This window comes from Euprymna scolopes, chromosome 7 (assembly GCF_053919585.1).
Source record: "Euprymna scolopes isolate OS-2025 chromosome 7, ASM5391958v1, whole genome shotgun sequence".
Taxonomy (NCBI): Eukaryota; Metazoa; Mollusca; class Cephalopoda; order Sepiida; family Sepiolidae; genus Euprymna; species Euprymna scolopes.
This window is the reverse complement of record NC_136488.1, coordinates 22,560,124-22,579,556: the sequence shown is the minus strand read 5'-3', so window position 1 is coordinate 22,579,556 and position 19,433 is coordinate 22,560,124. Positions and strand designations below refer to the sequence as shown.

The 19,433-nt window shown below is 34.0% G+C and overlaps 1 protein-coding gene across 1 annotated transcript in view; it reads left to right on the top strand.

Annotated features, from left to right (window-relative positions):
• The first annotated feature begins 5,763 nt into the window (after window positions 1-5,763).
• LOC145279633 (monocarboxylate transporter 2-like) overlaps window positions 5,764-19,433 on the top strand; it is a 160,751-nt gene continuing 147,081 nt past the window's right edge. The window contains exon 1 of the mRNA XM_080130856.1: window positions 5,764-5,907. Within this exon, the coding sequence (XP_079986982.1) occupies window positions 5,900-5,907 (8 nt within the window). The 5' untranslated portion in view covers window positions 5,764-5,899. The remainder of the gene's footprint in view (window positions 5,908-19,433) is intronic.

The window sequence follows — 19,433 nt, the reverse complement described above, 5'->3', positions numbered from 1 at the left end:
TTGACCATGCTGAGAGGATCTTATTTGGTCTTCGAATATGTGGTCTAAAATGTACCAAATGCAAGATGTTAAAAATTAGTGCAAACCTGAAAGAATTAAGAAGAAAACATAATAATTAATTAATTCTTTATATGACTACGAGTTTGTCAGGTTTGTCAATTGATATGCAAATGAAATGCGCTGGTTAAAAAAGCCTGAGTTTTGAGAGATTGGGACGTTTAGATTTGGATGTTGAAGAAGCAAGTCTTGTGAGCAGTGAGTCGCATTTTGAAGTTGAAATTTGAGACAGCAGAGTGTTGCATTTTTGACAGCAGAGTAATGAGTTAAATTTATTGACATCAGAACCAAAAGTAGGACAAGTAACACCTGAGTGCTTTAATTTACATATAGAATGATAGAAGAAGAAGGAAAGAAAGGGAGAGAAAGAGAGAGAGAGAGAGAGAGACTACTAGGGATAGATAAATATGAATATTATTTATTGTTGTGACCTGTCATAATAGCTCGAAGTACCCGGGGGGGGGGGAACAAGAGGTCCAACACCTATCAAATATAAAAAGAATGTAGGATCAGCAAGCAGCTTTCCAATAGGGAAACATCTATAATAAAGTTGCTGAAAAGACAACCAAAATTTGTTGATTAATTCGGATTTTTTTTTTTTTACATGGTGGTCACCACTTATCAAGGACCAGAAGCCACTCGAGGATAAGGGTTATTATGTGTACAGTAATCAATCGGATAGTATCGTAGTAATAGTTAGTATTGGAGATTTGATAAAGTGTCATTACTTAAGAGGGCGGTTTATCAGGAATTTGTTTGTGTTGGACTTGAAGACATCTAGGTTGAAGTCGGGGGGAAACAGGCAAGCGGCAGAGAGTTCCACAGGCGTGCACTTCTAAGGAAGAAGCTTTGTTCATGGAATCTACGTTTTGATTTAGGCACAGATAAAGAGTGGGGAAAATTATTGACAGTGGTTTCAGCTAGTCGAGTGTTTTGCATGAGAGATTGGTAAGGGAGGACCAGAGAATGGAGCTCAGACGAGCACTTGCCATGGAAATAACGACAGGCTCACAAGTCTCTTCTGTGGGAGAGGAGTTGCAAGGAAGAGAAAAGGGCACCCCCACTAAGCTACAAAGTCTATTTTGTACTCTGTCAAGGTAAGATAGGCTGTTTTTAGCAGCTCCTGCCCAAATATGGCAGCAGTACTCCATCCTTGGACGTACTTAGCTTTTATATAGATAGAGAATTCCATCATTAGTGAGATATCTTCTGGAGTGGTAGAAGGATCCCACCATTTTCCCAGCGACCTTGGCCACCGACTTGATGTATGTGTTCCATTTCAGATCAGGAGTAAAGGTCAAACCCAGAAGCTTATCAAAACAAGGGGCCTCCCCTAGACGAGAGCCATTCATTTCAATCGATGCCAGATGGGGATCAGAGCGCTTATGATGTAATGATAGGAGTTTGGTCTTAGATGCATTAAAGGTTACCAGCCACCTCTTCCCCAACTGTACCACATGCTCAAGATCTGAGGAGAGAGAATCATAGAGAACATTGTCACTAACGGCCTTTGATGTGTTGCCATAGATGGTAGTGTCGTTAGCATAGATGTCAACGAATGATTTTAGTATGTATTTTGGGAGATCATTGATGTAGATCAGGAAGAGAGTTGGGCCCAGGAGAGACCCCTGAGGGTCTCCAGCATTAATACTGTGGGCCTCTGATTTCTGCCCATCAACCACTACTCTTATGAGCCAATTAGAGAGAAATGATTTAATGATTGAGAAAATATTTCCAGTTATACCGTAGCTGGAAATCTTATGTAGTAGGCCCTTATGCCATACCTTATCGAAGGCCTTTGATAGGTCAAGAGCAATTGCCCTAGAAATTAAGCCTTTGTCGAGAGATTCGCTAATTCTATGAGATATAACCATTAGCACATCTGCTGTAGATCTAGCCGAACGGAAACCATATTGTGTGTCACTAAGAAGGTTATTTCTGTTGAGGTGGTTGACTACTTCTCTATTTAATATGGATTCCAGCAACTTACTCATAACACACAGGAGACTTATTTGTCTGTATTGAGAGGGAGATGACTTATCACCTGAATTCTTAAATACAGGGTATACTGATGAGGTTTTCCAGGGTGTTAGAAAGCACTTCTCCTTAGGGCAATGCTTAAACAGTTTGGTAAGTATAGGGGCAAGTTCTAGTTGTGCTTTTTTAATACTATAATTGGGATGCCGTCAGGGCCAGTTGCTTTACTGGAATCAAGGTTCTTGATTAGCTTGGCGACCTCACACACAGATATTTGTATGTTATCTAGCGTGTTGTGTGTTGTAGGAGGAAATACGGGGAGTTGATGGCCTTCGTCGCATAGGGTAGAATTTGCTGCAAAGTTCTTGACAAATAGTTTGGCCTTGTCGGATGCTGACGAGATGACCTTTAGACCATTGATAATGGTTGGGATAGAATGCATGCTTCTGTTCAGGATCCTATTTGCTATTTGACAGAACTGGTGGGATCCAAGCCGCTGCTCAGCTACTTTGGATTTAACTGATTGAGCATATAGCTCTCTTGCATTTTTTATTACTCTTTTACAGTGGTTGCTGGCGGTCCTGAAAGTCTCAGTACATCTATTACGTTGGTAGCTATGAAAAAAGTGATTTCTGTGCGTGATGGCAGCAGCACATTCAGGGGAGAACCATGGCTGGCTGTTAGGTTTTTGTTGGAATTTTTTAAATTGTATGAATTGGTTTATGCCTACAATTAACCATTCGGTCAGATCTGATATTATAGAGGACACTTCCTTTTTAAACATGGAGTGCAGAGGTAAATCAGCTATGAATGTACGGAAGCTATCCCAGTCAGCCATAGAGTATCGGTATACAGTACGGTGGAGAGGTACGTCTGAAGACTTATAACATTTCATTTTTTTTTTAATCTTCTTTGCAGCCTCCCATCAAACATGACCAAAGATGAAATATAATATATATACTAGCAGGCTGCCCGGCATTGCCCGGTTGTAAAATACACTGAAATATGATATTTTGATTAATGCAAATTTCGTATTTATTATTATATTATATTGGACCCAATATATAGTCATGATTTAAAAAGTTTTTAAAAAAAATGACTCGTGCTCCACCAATGAGAATTGAAATCAAAACGTTTAGCTTACGGTTTACTTTTTCCTTTGATGATAATACCTGAGCTATGAAGACATGTTTGCCACAAGGCTAAAAATGAAAACATGAACAAATAGCTATTACGTTATGCATGCATATTTGTAATGCTGTCGTTTGACCTTTACCTGGCAAATTCCTGTTTTTGAATTTTCACTCTTTTACACCGGTTTTCCCCCGGCTAAAACACAAATATAAAGTTTTGCATGGGTTCGAATACCCTATGTATTAAATTTCATGTTTGTAAACCAAAAACTGACACATGAGTTTGGTAGGCAAAATTTTTTAAACAAGGGTATATATGCATACATAAATATATAGAGAAATAAGTTTGTGCTTACTATAACCTTTTTATGCAAATATTACACAAGTATAAATCATTTAGAATGTCTGCATGAATATGATTACACATAATACTTAACTAAAGGTTATAATCGCATAGGAAAACCGAAAAAAACTAATAGAGAATTAATATAAAGGAATGTTTAAAAGAATATGCAATTTAACTAGATCTTTTGCAGATAAATGCAATTCCACGACCCATATATAACAAAGTTGTATTTTCTTTTTTAATAAATAGGAAAAAGGGTTTTTAATATGAATACTAATACACAAAAACAAAACATTATAGGAGCGTAGATATATATATATATATATATATATATATATATATATATATATATATACCACCTTTTTGAGCAATTTTATAAGTTCCAAATCTCAGCGACTATTGATCAAAATTTAACAAATGAAGGCTCCTTGGAAAGGTAACAACCTGAATTGTGTAGTGAACTATGTGGCATTTGCCCTTAAAGTAGCACATTAAGGAATCATCCATCATCCAGAGCCTATTTTTTGCACTTTTTCACAGCCATAAAATGCTTCGGTAAAGGTGCAGTATCTTTCCACCCTCAATAAATCTTTTAAAATTACCACTATTACAGGTTACTGAGGATGCTGAAAACGAAAATAACGTTTAAAATTCCAGGAAACGAGTAGTTTCCAAGATATGAAGAAATTATAATTAAAAAAAGTGAGGGATCATTTTTCTATATTAATTTAACATAAAATGAACAATTAGTGGTAATTTTAAAGGATTTTTTGTGGGTGGAAAGATACTGCACTTTTACCAATATTTTAATCATAGTCATTTGTTTTCCTAGTTTTGGATATGAATTAAACAATATCTGATATTTCCTCAAAACCTCTAGCCTTGATAGACGGGAGACTCAAACATCTGCTGCTATAGTTTGAGATGATGTGAAATAACAGCAAGGGGAGACTTGATTCCAAATATTTATCATATGCTATATCTCTCCTCTTTGGTTTCCATACATTTGATACTGGAGATATTCATAATCGTACCTTATTTCCAAAAGAAGAGAGATATAATATATGAAAAATATTTGGAATGAAATCTCCCCTTGCTGTTATTTCATGTGTGATCATTTGAAACCATAGCAGCAAGTTTTAGTCTCCCCTCCACCAAAGCCAGAGGTTTAGGGAATATATATATATATATATATATATATATATATATATATATATATATATATATATATATATACTAGCATGGGTGCCCGGCGTTGCCCGGGTGTTTGGAGCTGTGTGCTGAGCAACCCCCCCCCCAAAAAAAAACGGTCAATTTTTTAAACTTTGACCCCTATTATGACCCCTTAACATTTATTGTTTTGGGCTCAAATTAAGTTATTAAGTTAGATCCATGTCCGAGGAACCTATATCTAAAATTTCAATTGTTTAGACCCAAAATTGTCGGAGGAGTTTGGTAGAGTTCTCAAATCGTTGAACTTTGACCCCTTAACAGCCAAATGTTTGGCCGAAAACCGATCCCAAAGATTTTCCCAAATCTCAGTACCCTGTATATCAAATTTTGAGTCTGTAGACTAAAAATTGACAAAGTTATTGCATAGGGAAATGTACACACACACACACGCACACACACACACACACACACACACACATATATATATATATATATATATATATATATATATATATATATATAGAGTAAGTTATAAAATATATAAGGCAATTAAGCTACACAGAATATTCCGCATTTCATCCACGCTAGAATCATCATGATGAATCCAAGCATGGATGAAATGCGGAATTAGTGCTGGAACGATTAATCAGAATCAAGACTCGGAAAAATCGGAACTTTTCACGATATCGGAATCAGAATCGAAAAAATTTTACTCTAATTTCCGATTCCAAAAACGATTCCTTAAAAAAACATGTTGAACTTAATTTTACATTTTGATGCTAAAGATAAAATGATGAATATTTATTGTTATTAAGCTATTACTAACATCATAATAACATTAAAAAACGATGAAACTTTTTACTTGTGCCAAAAAGAAACAAAAAGAAAAAAATCTGGCTTTTGCTCGGTTCATCAGCATTGACAAACCCGAAAAAACAACTTCAATAAATTAGCGGACTTCGAGATTTTTCACACTTCTACGCTAGACACATTCTGTTGCCTGTGTTTCTTTGATTACGGAATCTCTTGTCTGTTAAATAGTGTTTAATTGTCATGAAAGCAAGTTCTCAACATGCTGATAAAATGCCATAAACTCAAATCGAGTAATAAACGATTAATGGTTTTAATTGAAGTAATTTCATCAGTTAAGTTTTTATTCTTTTCACTGATTAAACGAAATTACACTGGATGAAGACTGAAAATTTATCTGCAAATGAAAATGTAAGTGCGTACTTTTTAAAAAAATATTTTCAAGAAATTTAAAATATATTTTACTAAGATGTTTTTCTTATATTTCGTTTCATATTAAAACTTATATTTTTATGTAAATATAGAAGTTATATATTATGTTATTATATAAAAATTATTGTTATTATATAAAAATTATTGTTGCTGTAATAGTAGTATTATGTGAAAGTCTTCAACAAATCTCTCTAAACAAAAGCAAGATTCTAGTTTTTCAGGCGATTACATATGGACACCCTGAAAAATTTGTCAGGAAGGAAAGCATGAATTCTTTTAGAATTTAGAATTTCACACATAAATTAAGCGTACAAGAAAACACGAATTTCTGAGCTGTTCTATTAACTTTTTAAGATGATTGAGTGTGGTTTTATGATCATTCCAGTCAGACTAGGGGTTAGTGGGTGGTAAAAAATTAAATTTATAGAAGAAACTGATCTCCCACTCCAAATTCTTTTCGTTTTTTACTTTTTTCTGTCAAGTTTTTTTTTTAAATGTTCAGTCACACATAATCGCCTAAAAAGTAGAATCTCATTTTGGAAGGAAATGATTTAGTTGCAGGTGTTAATAATTATGTGTCATTCTATTTACTTCAGTTAGGCAGATTTAGACACAAGGTTGGTTTATAATGTACAGAATCCAACTCTCCAAAAAAGATACATTCTAAATTGGGATAAAAATAAAAATTGTCGCAGTCTATAAGGATTTCTTTTTCATTGACTGAGAACAGAAAAGATAAAGTGTAGTATCAGAACAGGTACTACACTTTGAATTATTTATTTGCTAAAAATATAACATAGAACAAGGTCATCAAAAGTGTGGGAAAGTGGAGGTCTTTGGTCATCCTATATCTTACGCTATCTATCTTACTCTTAGCTAGAATCATTTCACTCACCACAATACCATACTTACCCCTATTCAAAATAGTGTCCATATGTGGAATATATATATAATATTTTTCAATAAATATTAATACGTTTTTAATGAAAAAAATATTTTCCATAAGATGGTTAAAAAATACCAAGAAATTGTTTAGCAATAATAAATTTATTTAGTGCTAGAAATCCAAACTTCATACAAAAATATCTGCCTGTCTCTTTCTCTGCCACAAAAAATCCTTAGAGTTAAGGAAAAAAAAATTATCGGTTTTTGAGTCAAACTTTCGAGTATCTCTTATAATATTGCTCTAAATGCATAAGTTTCTATCACCTGAAAAGAATTTATGATCTATGTACGAGTTTCCCAATATGTATTTTTTAAATAAATTATTGATGAGATACAAAAAAAAAAAAATGAACATATCCGTTATTTACAGATTTGGTTCCACCACAGAATTATTAAAAAAAAAGAAAATAACTGATGTAAACAAATTATTAGTTGATTTTTTAAAAATTAATTTATTCCTTAATCTCATTGCTCTCTTAACAATAAGTAAAGCTCCAAATATCGGAACATTTCTATATAAATGAACTTAAATCGACGCCATTTAATGAACTCTTTCGACAGGGGCAGCGGGGCCTATAATACTTATATGCTGTAGCTGTCTGTTTCCGGTCGCTTTTGATATTGGAATCAAAATCAGTAATTGTATTGGAATCAGAATCAGTAATTGTATCAGAATTGAAAATTTAGAAGAGAATCGGTAATTGTATTGGTAGCAGGCAAAATATTGGAATCATCCCATCACTAATATACAGTAAAACTCCTTTAATTTGAACTTCCTCTAAAGTTGGACTTCCTCTCATTTGGACTTCTTCTAAACCTGGACTTTCTCTAAACTTGAACTGTCTCGTCATTGAAATTGTATTAGAATATTTGATGCAGAGTTGCAGTAAAACTGTTTACATGGTTTAGTCAGATATTGCACAGAAATGTTAATATTGGTACTATGTAATTAATGTAGATTAGCTATTGATAATTAATTTACACTAACTGTAAATTTTTTTTTCAGATTGCTATATTTAAAATAGTGTAAAACAACCTATCACAATGACTTGCAACTGGTCTGGAAAAAATTCTTGAAACCAAACAGTTACCGACCAACCACGTTGTTCTTAAATCACTTAATGCAAATGATGTTGAAATGTGGGTGCAACAAGATGAGGAAACTACTGATCAATATCCTGAAGGCAGTAATGGTGATGAAAATAGTGACAGCTCCCATTCTCTTGACCCTAATGTAAATAACCAAGAACACTCTGATGAAGCAATATCATGGGATGATGCAGAAAAGTCTATGGAGACGGTTATAAAATTTCTAGAAAAAAGTCCTTACTTTAGTGACAACTATGTTTTGCAAGCAATGTCACTCCGAAGAGATATAATCATAAAGAAGCTACAGAACCAAGAAATTGTAGATTTTCGTGATCGCATACAGAATACAATGGCAGCGCCCGAGAGCTCAATCGATGAAAATAGAAACTGCAATGGGACTCATTCAATGAATAAATAAAATAAACTGTATTTTACATAAATGTATGATTTCTGTAGATGATAACTTAGGTAATAAATACCTAACGAGTAAGAGTAGATTTAATTTATTTTCAATGTTTTTGTTCCTGGTAATAATATTCAACAATTCTTACTTGCAATATATCATAAACTCAACTTAATATATACGTGAAGTATCATATAGCAATGAATTTCATTTATTATTTCTTAATTCTTAGAAAATTAAAGTTAACTGCGACACATTTTTTTAACACGAAACTTGAACAGCATCCTCTAATTTGAACGAAGCGGATGTTCAAATTATAGGAGTTATACTGTGTATATATATATATATATATATATATATATATATATATATATATATATATATATATATGAGCAAACAGTTAATAAAATATGTTAAAAAACACTTTGAAATGAGTTAAAAACATATTTAATCTGAAAAGGAAACATTAGATAAATGGATAATCCTTAATCCGCAGAGTTTCGAAGAAATACTTTCCTTATCATCAGAGGGTAGGAATTAGCAAAATGCGGGATCGGATTTTGCATGCAGAAGTATTTGATGAAACAACAAGTAAGTCAAAGATCTTACTTGAAAACAAAAAAAGTGAAGCAGAGGGAATATGGCAAAGAAAAAGGTGATTACACACGAATGGATAGTCTGGTGGAAGATAAAAAATCCAGTGACGGTAAAATCCAAATGTAAAACTTCAAGAAAGTTAAAAGAATTTTCATTTGTACAAGTAAAATCCAAGGAAATCCCGTAATTGGAAAAAGATGGTTCATAATGATCCAAAGGCAGAAATCCATGGAATAATTCACAAAAATGTGTACAAGGAAAAAAAAGAAAAGATTCCAATAATATTAATAAAAGAAAAATAAGATGTGCTTTTCACTCTACTTCCGAGACATAAATAGAGTGAAAAGCACATCTTATTTTTAATTGTTAATGTCGAACTTGAAGACATCCAAGTTGTAGTCAGGTGGGAAACAAGCAAACGGAAAAGAGTTCCACAGGCGTGCACTTCTAAGAAAGAATCTTTGTTTATGGAATCTACATTTTGATTTAGGCACAGATAAAGAAGGGAAAATTATTGACAGTGATTTCAGCTAGACGGGTGTTTTTCGTGAAAGATTGTTGAGGGGGGATCAGGGAAAACAAAGACATGTCTGCAATGTCTTTTCTGTGGGAGAGAGGTTGCAGGGAAGAGAAAACGGCATCTCCCACTAAGCTACGAAGTCTCTTTTGTAATCTGTTAAACAGGATAGGCTGTTTTTAGCAGCTTCTGCCCAGATGTGGCAGCAGTACTCCATCCTTGGACGTACTTGGCTTTTATATAGATAGAGAATTGTATCAGCAGTGAGATATCTACTGGAGCGGTAGAAGGATCCCACCATTTTTCCAGCAACCTTGGCAACAGATTTGATGTATGTGTTCCATTTCAGATCAGGAGTAAAGGGCAATCCCAGAAGCTTGTCAAAATATGGAGCCTCCCCAAGACGAGAGCCATCCATTTCAATTGATGCCAGATCGGGATCAGAGCGTTGATTATGTAAAGATAGAAGCTTGGTTTTAGATGCATTAAAAGTAACCAGCCATCTCTTACCCCATTGTACCACGCGCTCAAGATCAGAGGAGAGAGAATCAGAGAGAACTTTGTCATTTACGGCCTTTGATGTGTTGCCATAGATGATCGTGTCATCAGTATAGATGTCAACGAATGATTTAAGTATGTGTTTTGGGAGATCATTGATGTAGATCAGGAAGAGAGTTGGGCCCAGGATGGACCCCTGAGGAACTCCAGCATTAATACTGTTAGCTACCGATTTCTGCCCATCAACTACTACTCTTATGCACCTATCAGAGAGAAATGATTTAATAATTGATAAATGATTCTAATATAAAAATGTCCAATCTTGTAAAAGAGACACTGTGTATGGCAGTGTTGGATTCTGCCTGTTCTAGAACTATTACGGGAGAAAATTTGTTGAATGTATTTCTTGGTATATTAAATGACCAAGATGAGCGGTTAGTGAAGACTTTTAAATTCAACAGAACATTTTGTTTTGGTGTTTGAGAGGAGGTAAACGCAATTAAAGAAGTTAAATTTCCGATATATGTATATATATATATATATATATATATATATATATATATATATATATATATATATATATATATTGTGTACAGAAAGTTGTTAGTTGAGACAGATCATTGGTACCGTCGGTTTCAAGCCCGATAATAAGGCCCGTTTAAGGTATCCTTATCAAGCTCTCTTCAGCCAATATTATATATACATATATATGTGTGTGTGTGTGTGTGTGTGTGTGTGTGTGTGTGTGTGTGTGTGTGTGTGTGTGTGTGTGTGTCAGTCACTGAGTGAGCTAAGTTTGAACCCAGTTCATTGCATCGACACACTTTCACTTAGGGATGTTGGCAACCTTCACATGGCTCCTCTTATAAGTACCCAATATATTTCTAGAAAGATACCGGGGAAACAAATGCCAACAGTAATTATCATTCATATGAAATGAATTACTGATAATGTTGCTGCTACTGTTCCCCCTCCTTTCTCCTCCTCCTCCTCCCCCTCCTCCTCAACAACAACAACAATAGCAACAACAGTACCAGTTGAGATATTAACAAGTGGTGTAATTATTAACGATACATAATATCTTACTTATCGAGGAGATATTTATTATTTTTGCTTATTTTCATTCCATAGACATCTGGTTTTGTGCTTGACACACCATTGCTTGACACACGCAAAAGGAGAGACGACCAGAGGACGACAGATTCTAGATTTACTCAGTAGCTTTAAAATTGCTATGCTTCCATCATTTCATGGATTTTAGGAAGGTGATGCTGTTAGTTCGTGTCATTAACCACTTGGTTACCATCACTTCACCGTTGCCGCTGTTGTCTTATTTCATTCATTCATTGTAAATATTTTTTTATGTGATATTGTTATAATTAATGTCACTGCTTGTTCTTTTAGGTTGAATAGGCAACATCTGTAACATTTTATTCGTTTTTATCCACAGATAAGAGTTGTTTTTAAATGTTATTGTGAGAATAACATTTGATTTGAGAAACTTAATTATGATGTAATTAATTGAAATTAGAAAATTACAATTAAGTTCTGATCAGTAGTACATACAGGTCGTGTAAGGAGGGTTAAAATGAGCTACTTATGTTTTTCTTGGTTTAACGACATACCAACATGTTATAGATGGTTGCACATATAAACACCTTTTATTTACTACGTAATAACGTACGCTGGATACATACCACTTTCCTCTCGGTTGGTCTGTAATTAAAGGTTTCTCTGGAAGAAAGCACCAAATCGAAGTCATATGTTTATATAACTTTTATTTCACAGGTCGTTATTTCTCTACCGGAAGGAGTCCAAGCATTTTTTGTTTTAAATACAGCAAATATATCGGAAGAAAACGAAAACTTAGCGAGGACAACATGTGGAAGTTAACTTGCATAGCAATGAAGGATGCTTGAAAAAAGTGTTTTCTGATATTTCTCTATTGGAATGCAAAACAGTTCCTGCTATCAAGGAAGAAATTGAAACTGTAAATTTTAATCGGAACGGAAGTAAAAGGGAACAAAAATTCTATCAAGAAAACAAAACAAATCCAACGGACTAACAAGGCAGGACAATGCGTTGTTTCAAATATGGTTTCATTAAGTATTTTGCTACAAACTGTACTAGTTTTAGTCCTAGAAATATTAACACTGTTGGGGATTCAAACCATGTACACCACTCATCAATTAATTCCGAGTCTTGTTATTGAACATTGGTAAATGATTCTAATATAAAAATGTCCAATCTTGTAAAAGAGACACTGTATGGCAGTGATGGATTCTGCCTGTTCTAGAACTGTTACTGGAGAACTTTTGTTGAATGTATTTCTTGATACATTAAATAACCGGTTAGTGAAGACTTTTTTTTTAGTACGTCCAAGGATGGAATACTGTTGCCATATCTGGGCAGGAGCTGCTAAAAACAGCCTATCCTGCCTTGACAGAGTACAAAATAGACTTCGTGGCTTAGTGGGGGATGCCTTTTTCTCTATCCTGCTACCTCTCTCCCACAGAAGAGACGTTGCGAGCCTATCCTTGTTTTATCGTTATTGACATGGCAGGTGCTCGTCTGAACTCCAATCCCTGGTTCCCCCTCGCCAATCTTTCACGAAAAACACCAGTCTAGCTGAATCCACTGTCAAAAGTTTCCCCCACTCTTTATCTGTGCCTAAATCAAAACGCGGATTCCATGAACAAAGCTTCTTTCTTAGAACTGCACGCCTGTGGAACTCTGTTCCGTCTGCCTGCTTCCCACCAGACTACAACTTGGATGTCTTCAAGTCCAACGTTAACAAATTCCTAATGAACCGCCCCCTTAAGTAAACACTTCATCAAATCTCCACACTAACGTAATGTACTTGCAATAACACTTATCCCTGAGTGGCTTCCGGGCCTTGATAAGTGGTGATCACTGTGTAAAAAAAAAAAAAAAAAAATCCAACAGGACATTTTGTTTTGGTGATGGAGAGGAAGTAAAGGCAATTAAAGAAGTTAAATTTCCGGTAACTATAGGAGGTGTAAAAGGCGTCAGAGCATACATTGAAGCTGACATCATCAAAAATGATTTACATTTGTTACTAAGTCATAAATCAATGAAAACTGCTGACATGATACAAGATTTTAAAAGTGACAGCTGTAAGATTTTAGGCAGATATATAAAATTGTAAAAGACAACTTCTGGTCATTATAGTCTTTCATTGACAAATCTGCTTTTGCAGGCTGAAAAGTTACCAAATTTTGTGTTATTGGCACGGCCAAAACGGAAAGAGGGAGTAAGTATATTTTTAATGGAGCCTCTCTTTATAAATCTACCAAAAATCAAATAATTATCGAATCAATATGAAATTTTCACCGACTATTAAGTGAAGAATGAATTTTATAACGGTGTACGTTTTTTTTTTCATAATCGATATTTATATGTATATATATATATTTTGCCTACAAACCCACTTCTTTATTTGTGATTACAAATATGCTTAAAATAATCAGCCGAAACTGAGCAAAATATATTGTATTGTGGGGAATGAGGATTGTAGATTAAACAACAAAAAAAACAACTGTGCACGTATCAGATTTTAAGGTTGAAAATCCGAATTTTGAATGTGTTTAATTTTTCATCATTTGTGTTTTTAAGTGTGAAATTCGTTGAATATGTTAATTATTATTCTTTTAGCAATATATATATATATATATATATATATATATATATATATATATATATATATATATATATATATATATATATAATTACTTAATTTAATCACATAAATTAATATACGAAAAAATAAATTAATGCGTAAACTTTAAGTATTTACTTCAACAGTACTCAATAGGTAGGTAGCGTTAGGTAGTAAGTTATAAGATATATATGGCAATTAAGCTATAATTTTTGTGAAAAACACTACTTTTAAATCTTTGAAAAATAAATTAATAATTTTTTTTAATGAGCCGAATATTGCTAATATACCATTAAATACGAAATGCTTTGAAGAATCGATACCAAAAAAAGAAAAAAATCGATAAATAACTGTGCATTTTGCTAAAAGTACAATAATTTCATTTGGCAATTTGTTGTTCGACGCATGCTATTTCCTCACCTATGGTAGACCATAGAGATCTACAAATAGTTGTTATTACCTCTTTTCCTTTTTGCTAGGACTTGCGCTTGCCTTAGTTTAAAGTGTGAGGGACTATTGCATCTACCACACTTTCTCGTCGTCTGCATCAAAAGAGAAATTGGTATCATTGGTGAGAGGTAGTAGGGCTTTTCATGATAAGAAGTTTCTGGCTATATTAAGGATGTCTGTGATTCGTGTTCAGTTTGTTTAAGGCTTTGAAGACCCCCTCTTCGTCTGGTGATGAGATTGGCTCTTGGAAACCAGTTTAATGACACTGTATGTATGGACTTAAAAGAATTCAACATAACCAATGCTGGATTTTTCACCTAATTGACGCATCCACTAGGTACTCTGCTGCCAAGTTGATTAAAACTGATCGAAATAGCATGAGGAATTCCCAGGAGATAAAGTTGCCTTATTGCGACCTAGATTTATCTCCAAAGTCTGGTAGATTGATATGTGCTAAACCTGTCAAAAGAGTTTTGCAACACCTATGCGGCATACAGCCGCTTTCAAAGAAAAAAAAATTGAAGATGGGCACATGATGAAATCACGTGAACTCGTCATTCATGCATGTCAACAAACTTAACATAAAGCGTACTAAAGGAGGCCATTGTTTCCTCCGATCATCCCAGCCACCGTGGCAGGTAGGTACTTATTTTCTACACACTCCCCTCTCAAAAGGGGGGAAAATATGTCTTTTTACTTATTTATTTCTGTTTTTGCAATTAGCTTATCACTGCTTCAACTAAAAGCAATGACAACAATACCAACTCTCCTCTTCAGACAGAGAATGTTGGATTCCTACACAATGGAAATGATACCAGGCCTGGCATCTATCACAAATCATGGAAGTTCCATCATCTGGATGTCCACATCCAGGGCATATCCAAATCTGCTCATCATCTTCATCAGACCATTCAAAACAAGGAATATCAGAATGGAAGGACGGCAAACCCTCCATAAAGGAATTCCAATCAAGGCAGTTCGGACAATACCATTTTTCTTCTTCCACAGGGTTATCCTCATATGTAATAACTGGGGAAATGTCTTCCTCAGCATCACTGTTATCCTGCACAGACCGAATTCTCTCAGATGTCAATTCTAAGGAGTAAAGATTCTTCAAAGAGTGAACCTGCAAGGATCCATCTAGACGCTTAACTAACAGATCTAACCAATCCGTCTTCACCTGGGTACAAATGAGTAATTTTTTCTAATACCCAAAACGGCCGACTTTGGTTAGGCGCCTTGATTATCACTAACCTCTCCCTCATACACTGAATTAGATGTTCTTCCAGTTTTTATAGTGCGAGAATACCTTCCAACGGTTTGGGATCAAATTTTTAATGGATTCTTTTTAAAGATTTTAATAGAAATATTTTAGCTCTTCTTATTGGCTGAAAATATATGTTTCTCTTTTGCTTTATTTGGATTCGAAGACGATTTTGTATTTGTCACATTTATTTTTTGAAATTCTTTTTCATGAGTCCGGTTGTTTCTATAGTTACTGGAATGATGGAGGTCTTCTTAAGATTCCAGTTTTTTTCCTGTCGTACATTCCGTCATCCTTTACTTCTCAAGTATAAAACATTCTATCATTTGTGAAATCTATATATTTCAACTTAGAGTGTGTAAAAGTTGTGATAGAACCACGTTTTTTTTTATTCAAACTTTCCTTAATGCCTTTCTTTTTTTTTTTTTTTTTTTTAAATTTCGTTTTAAATTTTTAGAAATTCTATTTTTTTTTTGGGGGGGGGAGAAATTTCGTTTTCTTTACATATTTTTATGTCATTTTGATAAAAATCACATCAAATATAATGCACAAAAAGAAAGTATTTAGAAAAATGTATTCCAAAAAGTAATTGCCAGATCTTTTGGTCACAAGAAGCAATTCGTGATCCTTTTTTTGTGTGTAAAATGAAAAACAATAAATTTATAATATAATTTGTAACTTTGGTGATCTCAACGTGATTCAATATTGAATTGCAGATAAGCTGATTATTTCTTTTTATACTGTAAGAAGATGCTCCTAACAGTTTGGTATCAAATTTTTAATGGATTCTTTTCAAGATTTTAGTAGAAATATTTTAGCTCTTCTCATTGGCTGAAAAATATGTTTTCTCTTTTATTTTATTTTATTTGAATTCACACTCGATTTTGTACAAAACATGTGACTCGTTTATTGTTGCTGATATTACTTAATTGTAATTAATTGTCGTTAATTTTACTTTATTGTTTTTTGTTGTTAAATGTTACTTAATTGTTTGCAATTTTCCTTCAGATTCTCACTCTTCAGTTTTCACTGCACATAAAAGTTGAGTTTGAACTTTGAATGAATCCATACATTTCATTACACAAAAACACAGCTCAACAACAGAAATTAGGAAGTTGTGACAAAAATGTATTTAGTGTTTGATCTGTGGTATGGTTCCTGGCTCCTGTGTTTGGGTAAAGAAGTTAAGTGAATATTAATTACAAGTCAATGTGCTCATAGTGTGAATATGTGCATATTTGAGTATTTGGCAGCGTGGCATTATCTATGTGTGTTATTTTACTTTTGTTCTTGTTAGTGTGTATATACTAGTGTTGGGCATGGCCTACTATACATTATTATAGTAGGCCATGTGTTAGGATGATTAATCGGAATTGGAATCGAGAATCGGAAAAATTGGAACTTTTGCTGGTATTGAAATCGAAAAAAAAATATCTATTTTCCGATACCAAAAACAATTCTTTCAAATGTCTTTTATATGTGATTTTGTTTCAAACAAAATCTTCTGCTGTTGATAGTCATATTTAAATATTATATATTTATTGGTTTTAAACGACCAGTAAAACCGTAGATCATTCATCACCAGAGTATTTTAACATTTGAGAAAATATATGCACATTTAACACATGTTTTTATGGTAATTGGGGGGAAAATATCAACTCCATAATTGAATGCTTATAGATTTACAAAGAATTGGAATTAGCATCGGTAATTGTATTGGAATCGGGAATTTAGTACATGATCGGTAATTACATCGGCATCGGGGGGGGGGATATTGGAATCGTCCCATCTCTAGTATATATATTTGTATGAATTGAAGCTGGAATGTGAGTCACTAAGTCTCGCTTTTCCCACCTTCCAAAGGGTATGAGGTGGTGTGTGGAGGATACGCTATTTGATTCCTTTCATTTGTTCAACCTGTAGAATCTTTCTAAAACTAATTTTCTTGATCTTATAGAAATCTTATTGATCTTATGGAAAATTCTAAGTTCGCATATAAGTGTAACTTTTTAAGGTTTGGAAAGATGTTTATTAGCTGAAAATTTTTTTTTTTTTAGTTCACACGTCCATGTGAAAATTTTTAGAGAGTGAATAGAAAAACAGATTCCAACGAAACTGAGAAGATAAGAATATAAGCAATTAGAACCGTTTGCTTTTTAACATTCCTTGGAATCATTTTGCGATGAAGTCACCACAGAACTTTATCGTATACTCCTGCTGGAATAAATATCTTTTGTGATGATGCACTTGTGATTCGAACAAGTTTATCAATTCCGCGTTCCTCTACAATTTCATACACCGACGATATAGCAAACGTCGGTTTTCGTTAAGATTGGCACTTTGTTTACAAAACTATTCGGCGGAAGTGACGTCAGACAAATTTTAAGGTAATGATGACCAACAGTGTATATAATGTATGTTTCTTTTTTTAAAGCAAATAAAAAATAGAAGTATTATTCAAACTTTTATAACAAAATTATAGACTTTATAATAAAAATATGTTTAAGCACTGTTGTATATATATATATATATACTAGCATTTCAGCCCGGCGTTGCCCGGGTGTTTGGAGGTGTATGTTGAGCAAAAACAAAAAAGTGGTAGTAGGAAGGCAAGCTCGAACCTGTACTGTGAAGGAGGAAAAGAAAGGGGAAAAACGTAACGTCTTTGCTGTTACGACCATCGCCAAACCGAAAATAACGTAGGTTTAAATTAAGGCTAGACAATCGAAAAGAGGGGATGACTTTCGAAAATATCGGCGAAAAAAGCAACATATCCCTGTAGAAATGTGCCCAGTTGATGAAGAAATTAATGTTTTTAGCCAGTTTTTCGACATTATGATACTGATCTTGTGAAAATCCGTTGCCTCTGTCGAAAGTTTTAGGCAGACATGAAAACATACATTTATATATTGGTAGCACAAATTTTCGACCCAAACCGATTAAAAAGCTTGCCCTATCTCTGAATACGCTTTATGTAAAATTTCAAATGTTTAGACCGGAAATTGTCTGAATAATTTGGTAGAGACTGCAGCGGTCAAATTCTTTTTTTTTACCTTTGACCCCTATTAACATTTATTGATTTGGGCTCAAATCAAGTTATTAAGTTAGATCCATGTCCAAGGAACCTATATCTAAAATTTCAAGTGTTTAGACCCAAAATTGGCGGAGGGGTTTGGTAGAGTTCTCAAAGGTCAAATTGCTGAACCTTGACCCCTTAACAGCAAAATTTCTGACGAAAACCGATCACAAAGATTTTCCTAAATCTCAGTAACCTGTATATCAAATTTCGAGTTTGTAGACTAAAAATTGACAGAGTTATTGCGTAGGGAAATGTACACAGACAGACACACAGACACGTTCACTTTTATGGATATATACATAGATAGATATATATATTTTATTCATAAGTTTTGGTTTCGGTTTCAATTCAAGCTGATGGACCCAAATCATATGGATATATTGTTTTATTTTTTAAATCACAACTTTATAATATACTAGCATGGGTGCCCGGCGTTGCCCGGGTGTTTGGAACTGTGTGTTGAGCAAAAAATAAAAAAAAATGTGGTAGTAGGAAGGCAGGCTTGGACCCGTACCGCGAAGGAAGAAAAAAAAACAGGAAAAAATGTGACGTCTTTCCTGTTACGACCAACGTCAATCCGGAAGTAACGTAGATTTAAATTAAGGCTAGACAATCGAAAAGAGGGGATGACTTTCGAAAATATCGGCGAATAAAGCAACCCCTCACCTGTAGAAAACTGCCCAGTTGAGGGTGAAGAAATTAATGTTTTTAGCCAATTTTTTGGTATTTGTCGTCTGAAAGGTTGAGCTTAAAAACGATACTGATCTTGTGAAAATCCGTCGCCTCTGTCGAAAGTTTTAGGCAGACATTTTCGACCCCACCTGATTAAAAAGCTTGCCCTATCTCTGAATATGCTTTATGTAAAATTTCAAAGGTTTAGACCAGAAATTGTCTGAGTAATTTGGTAGAGATTGCAGAGGTCAAATTTTTTTTAACTTTGACCCCTATTATGACCCCTTAACATTCATTGTTTTAGGCTCAAAT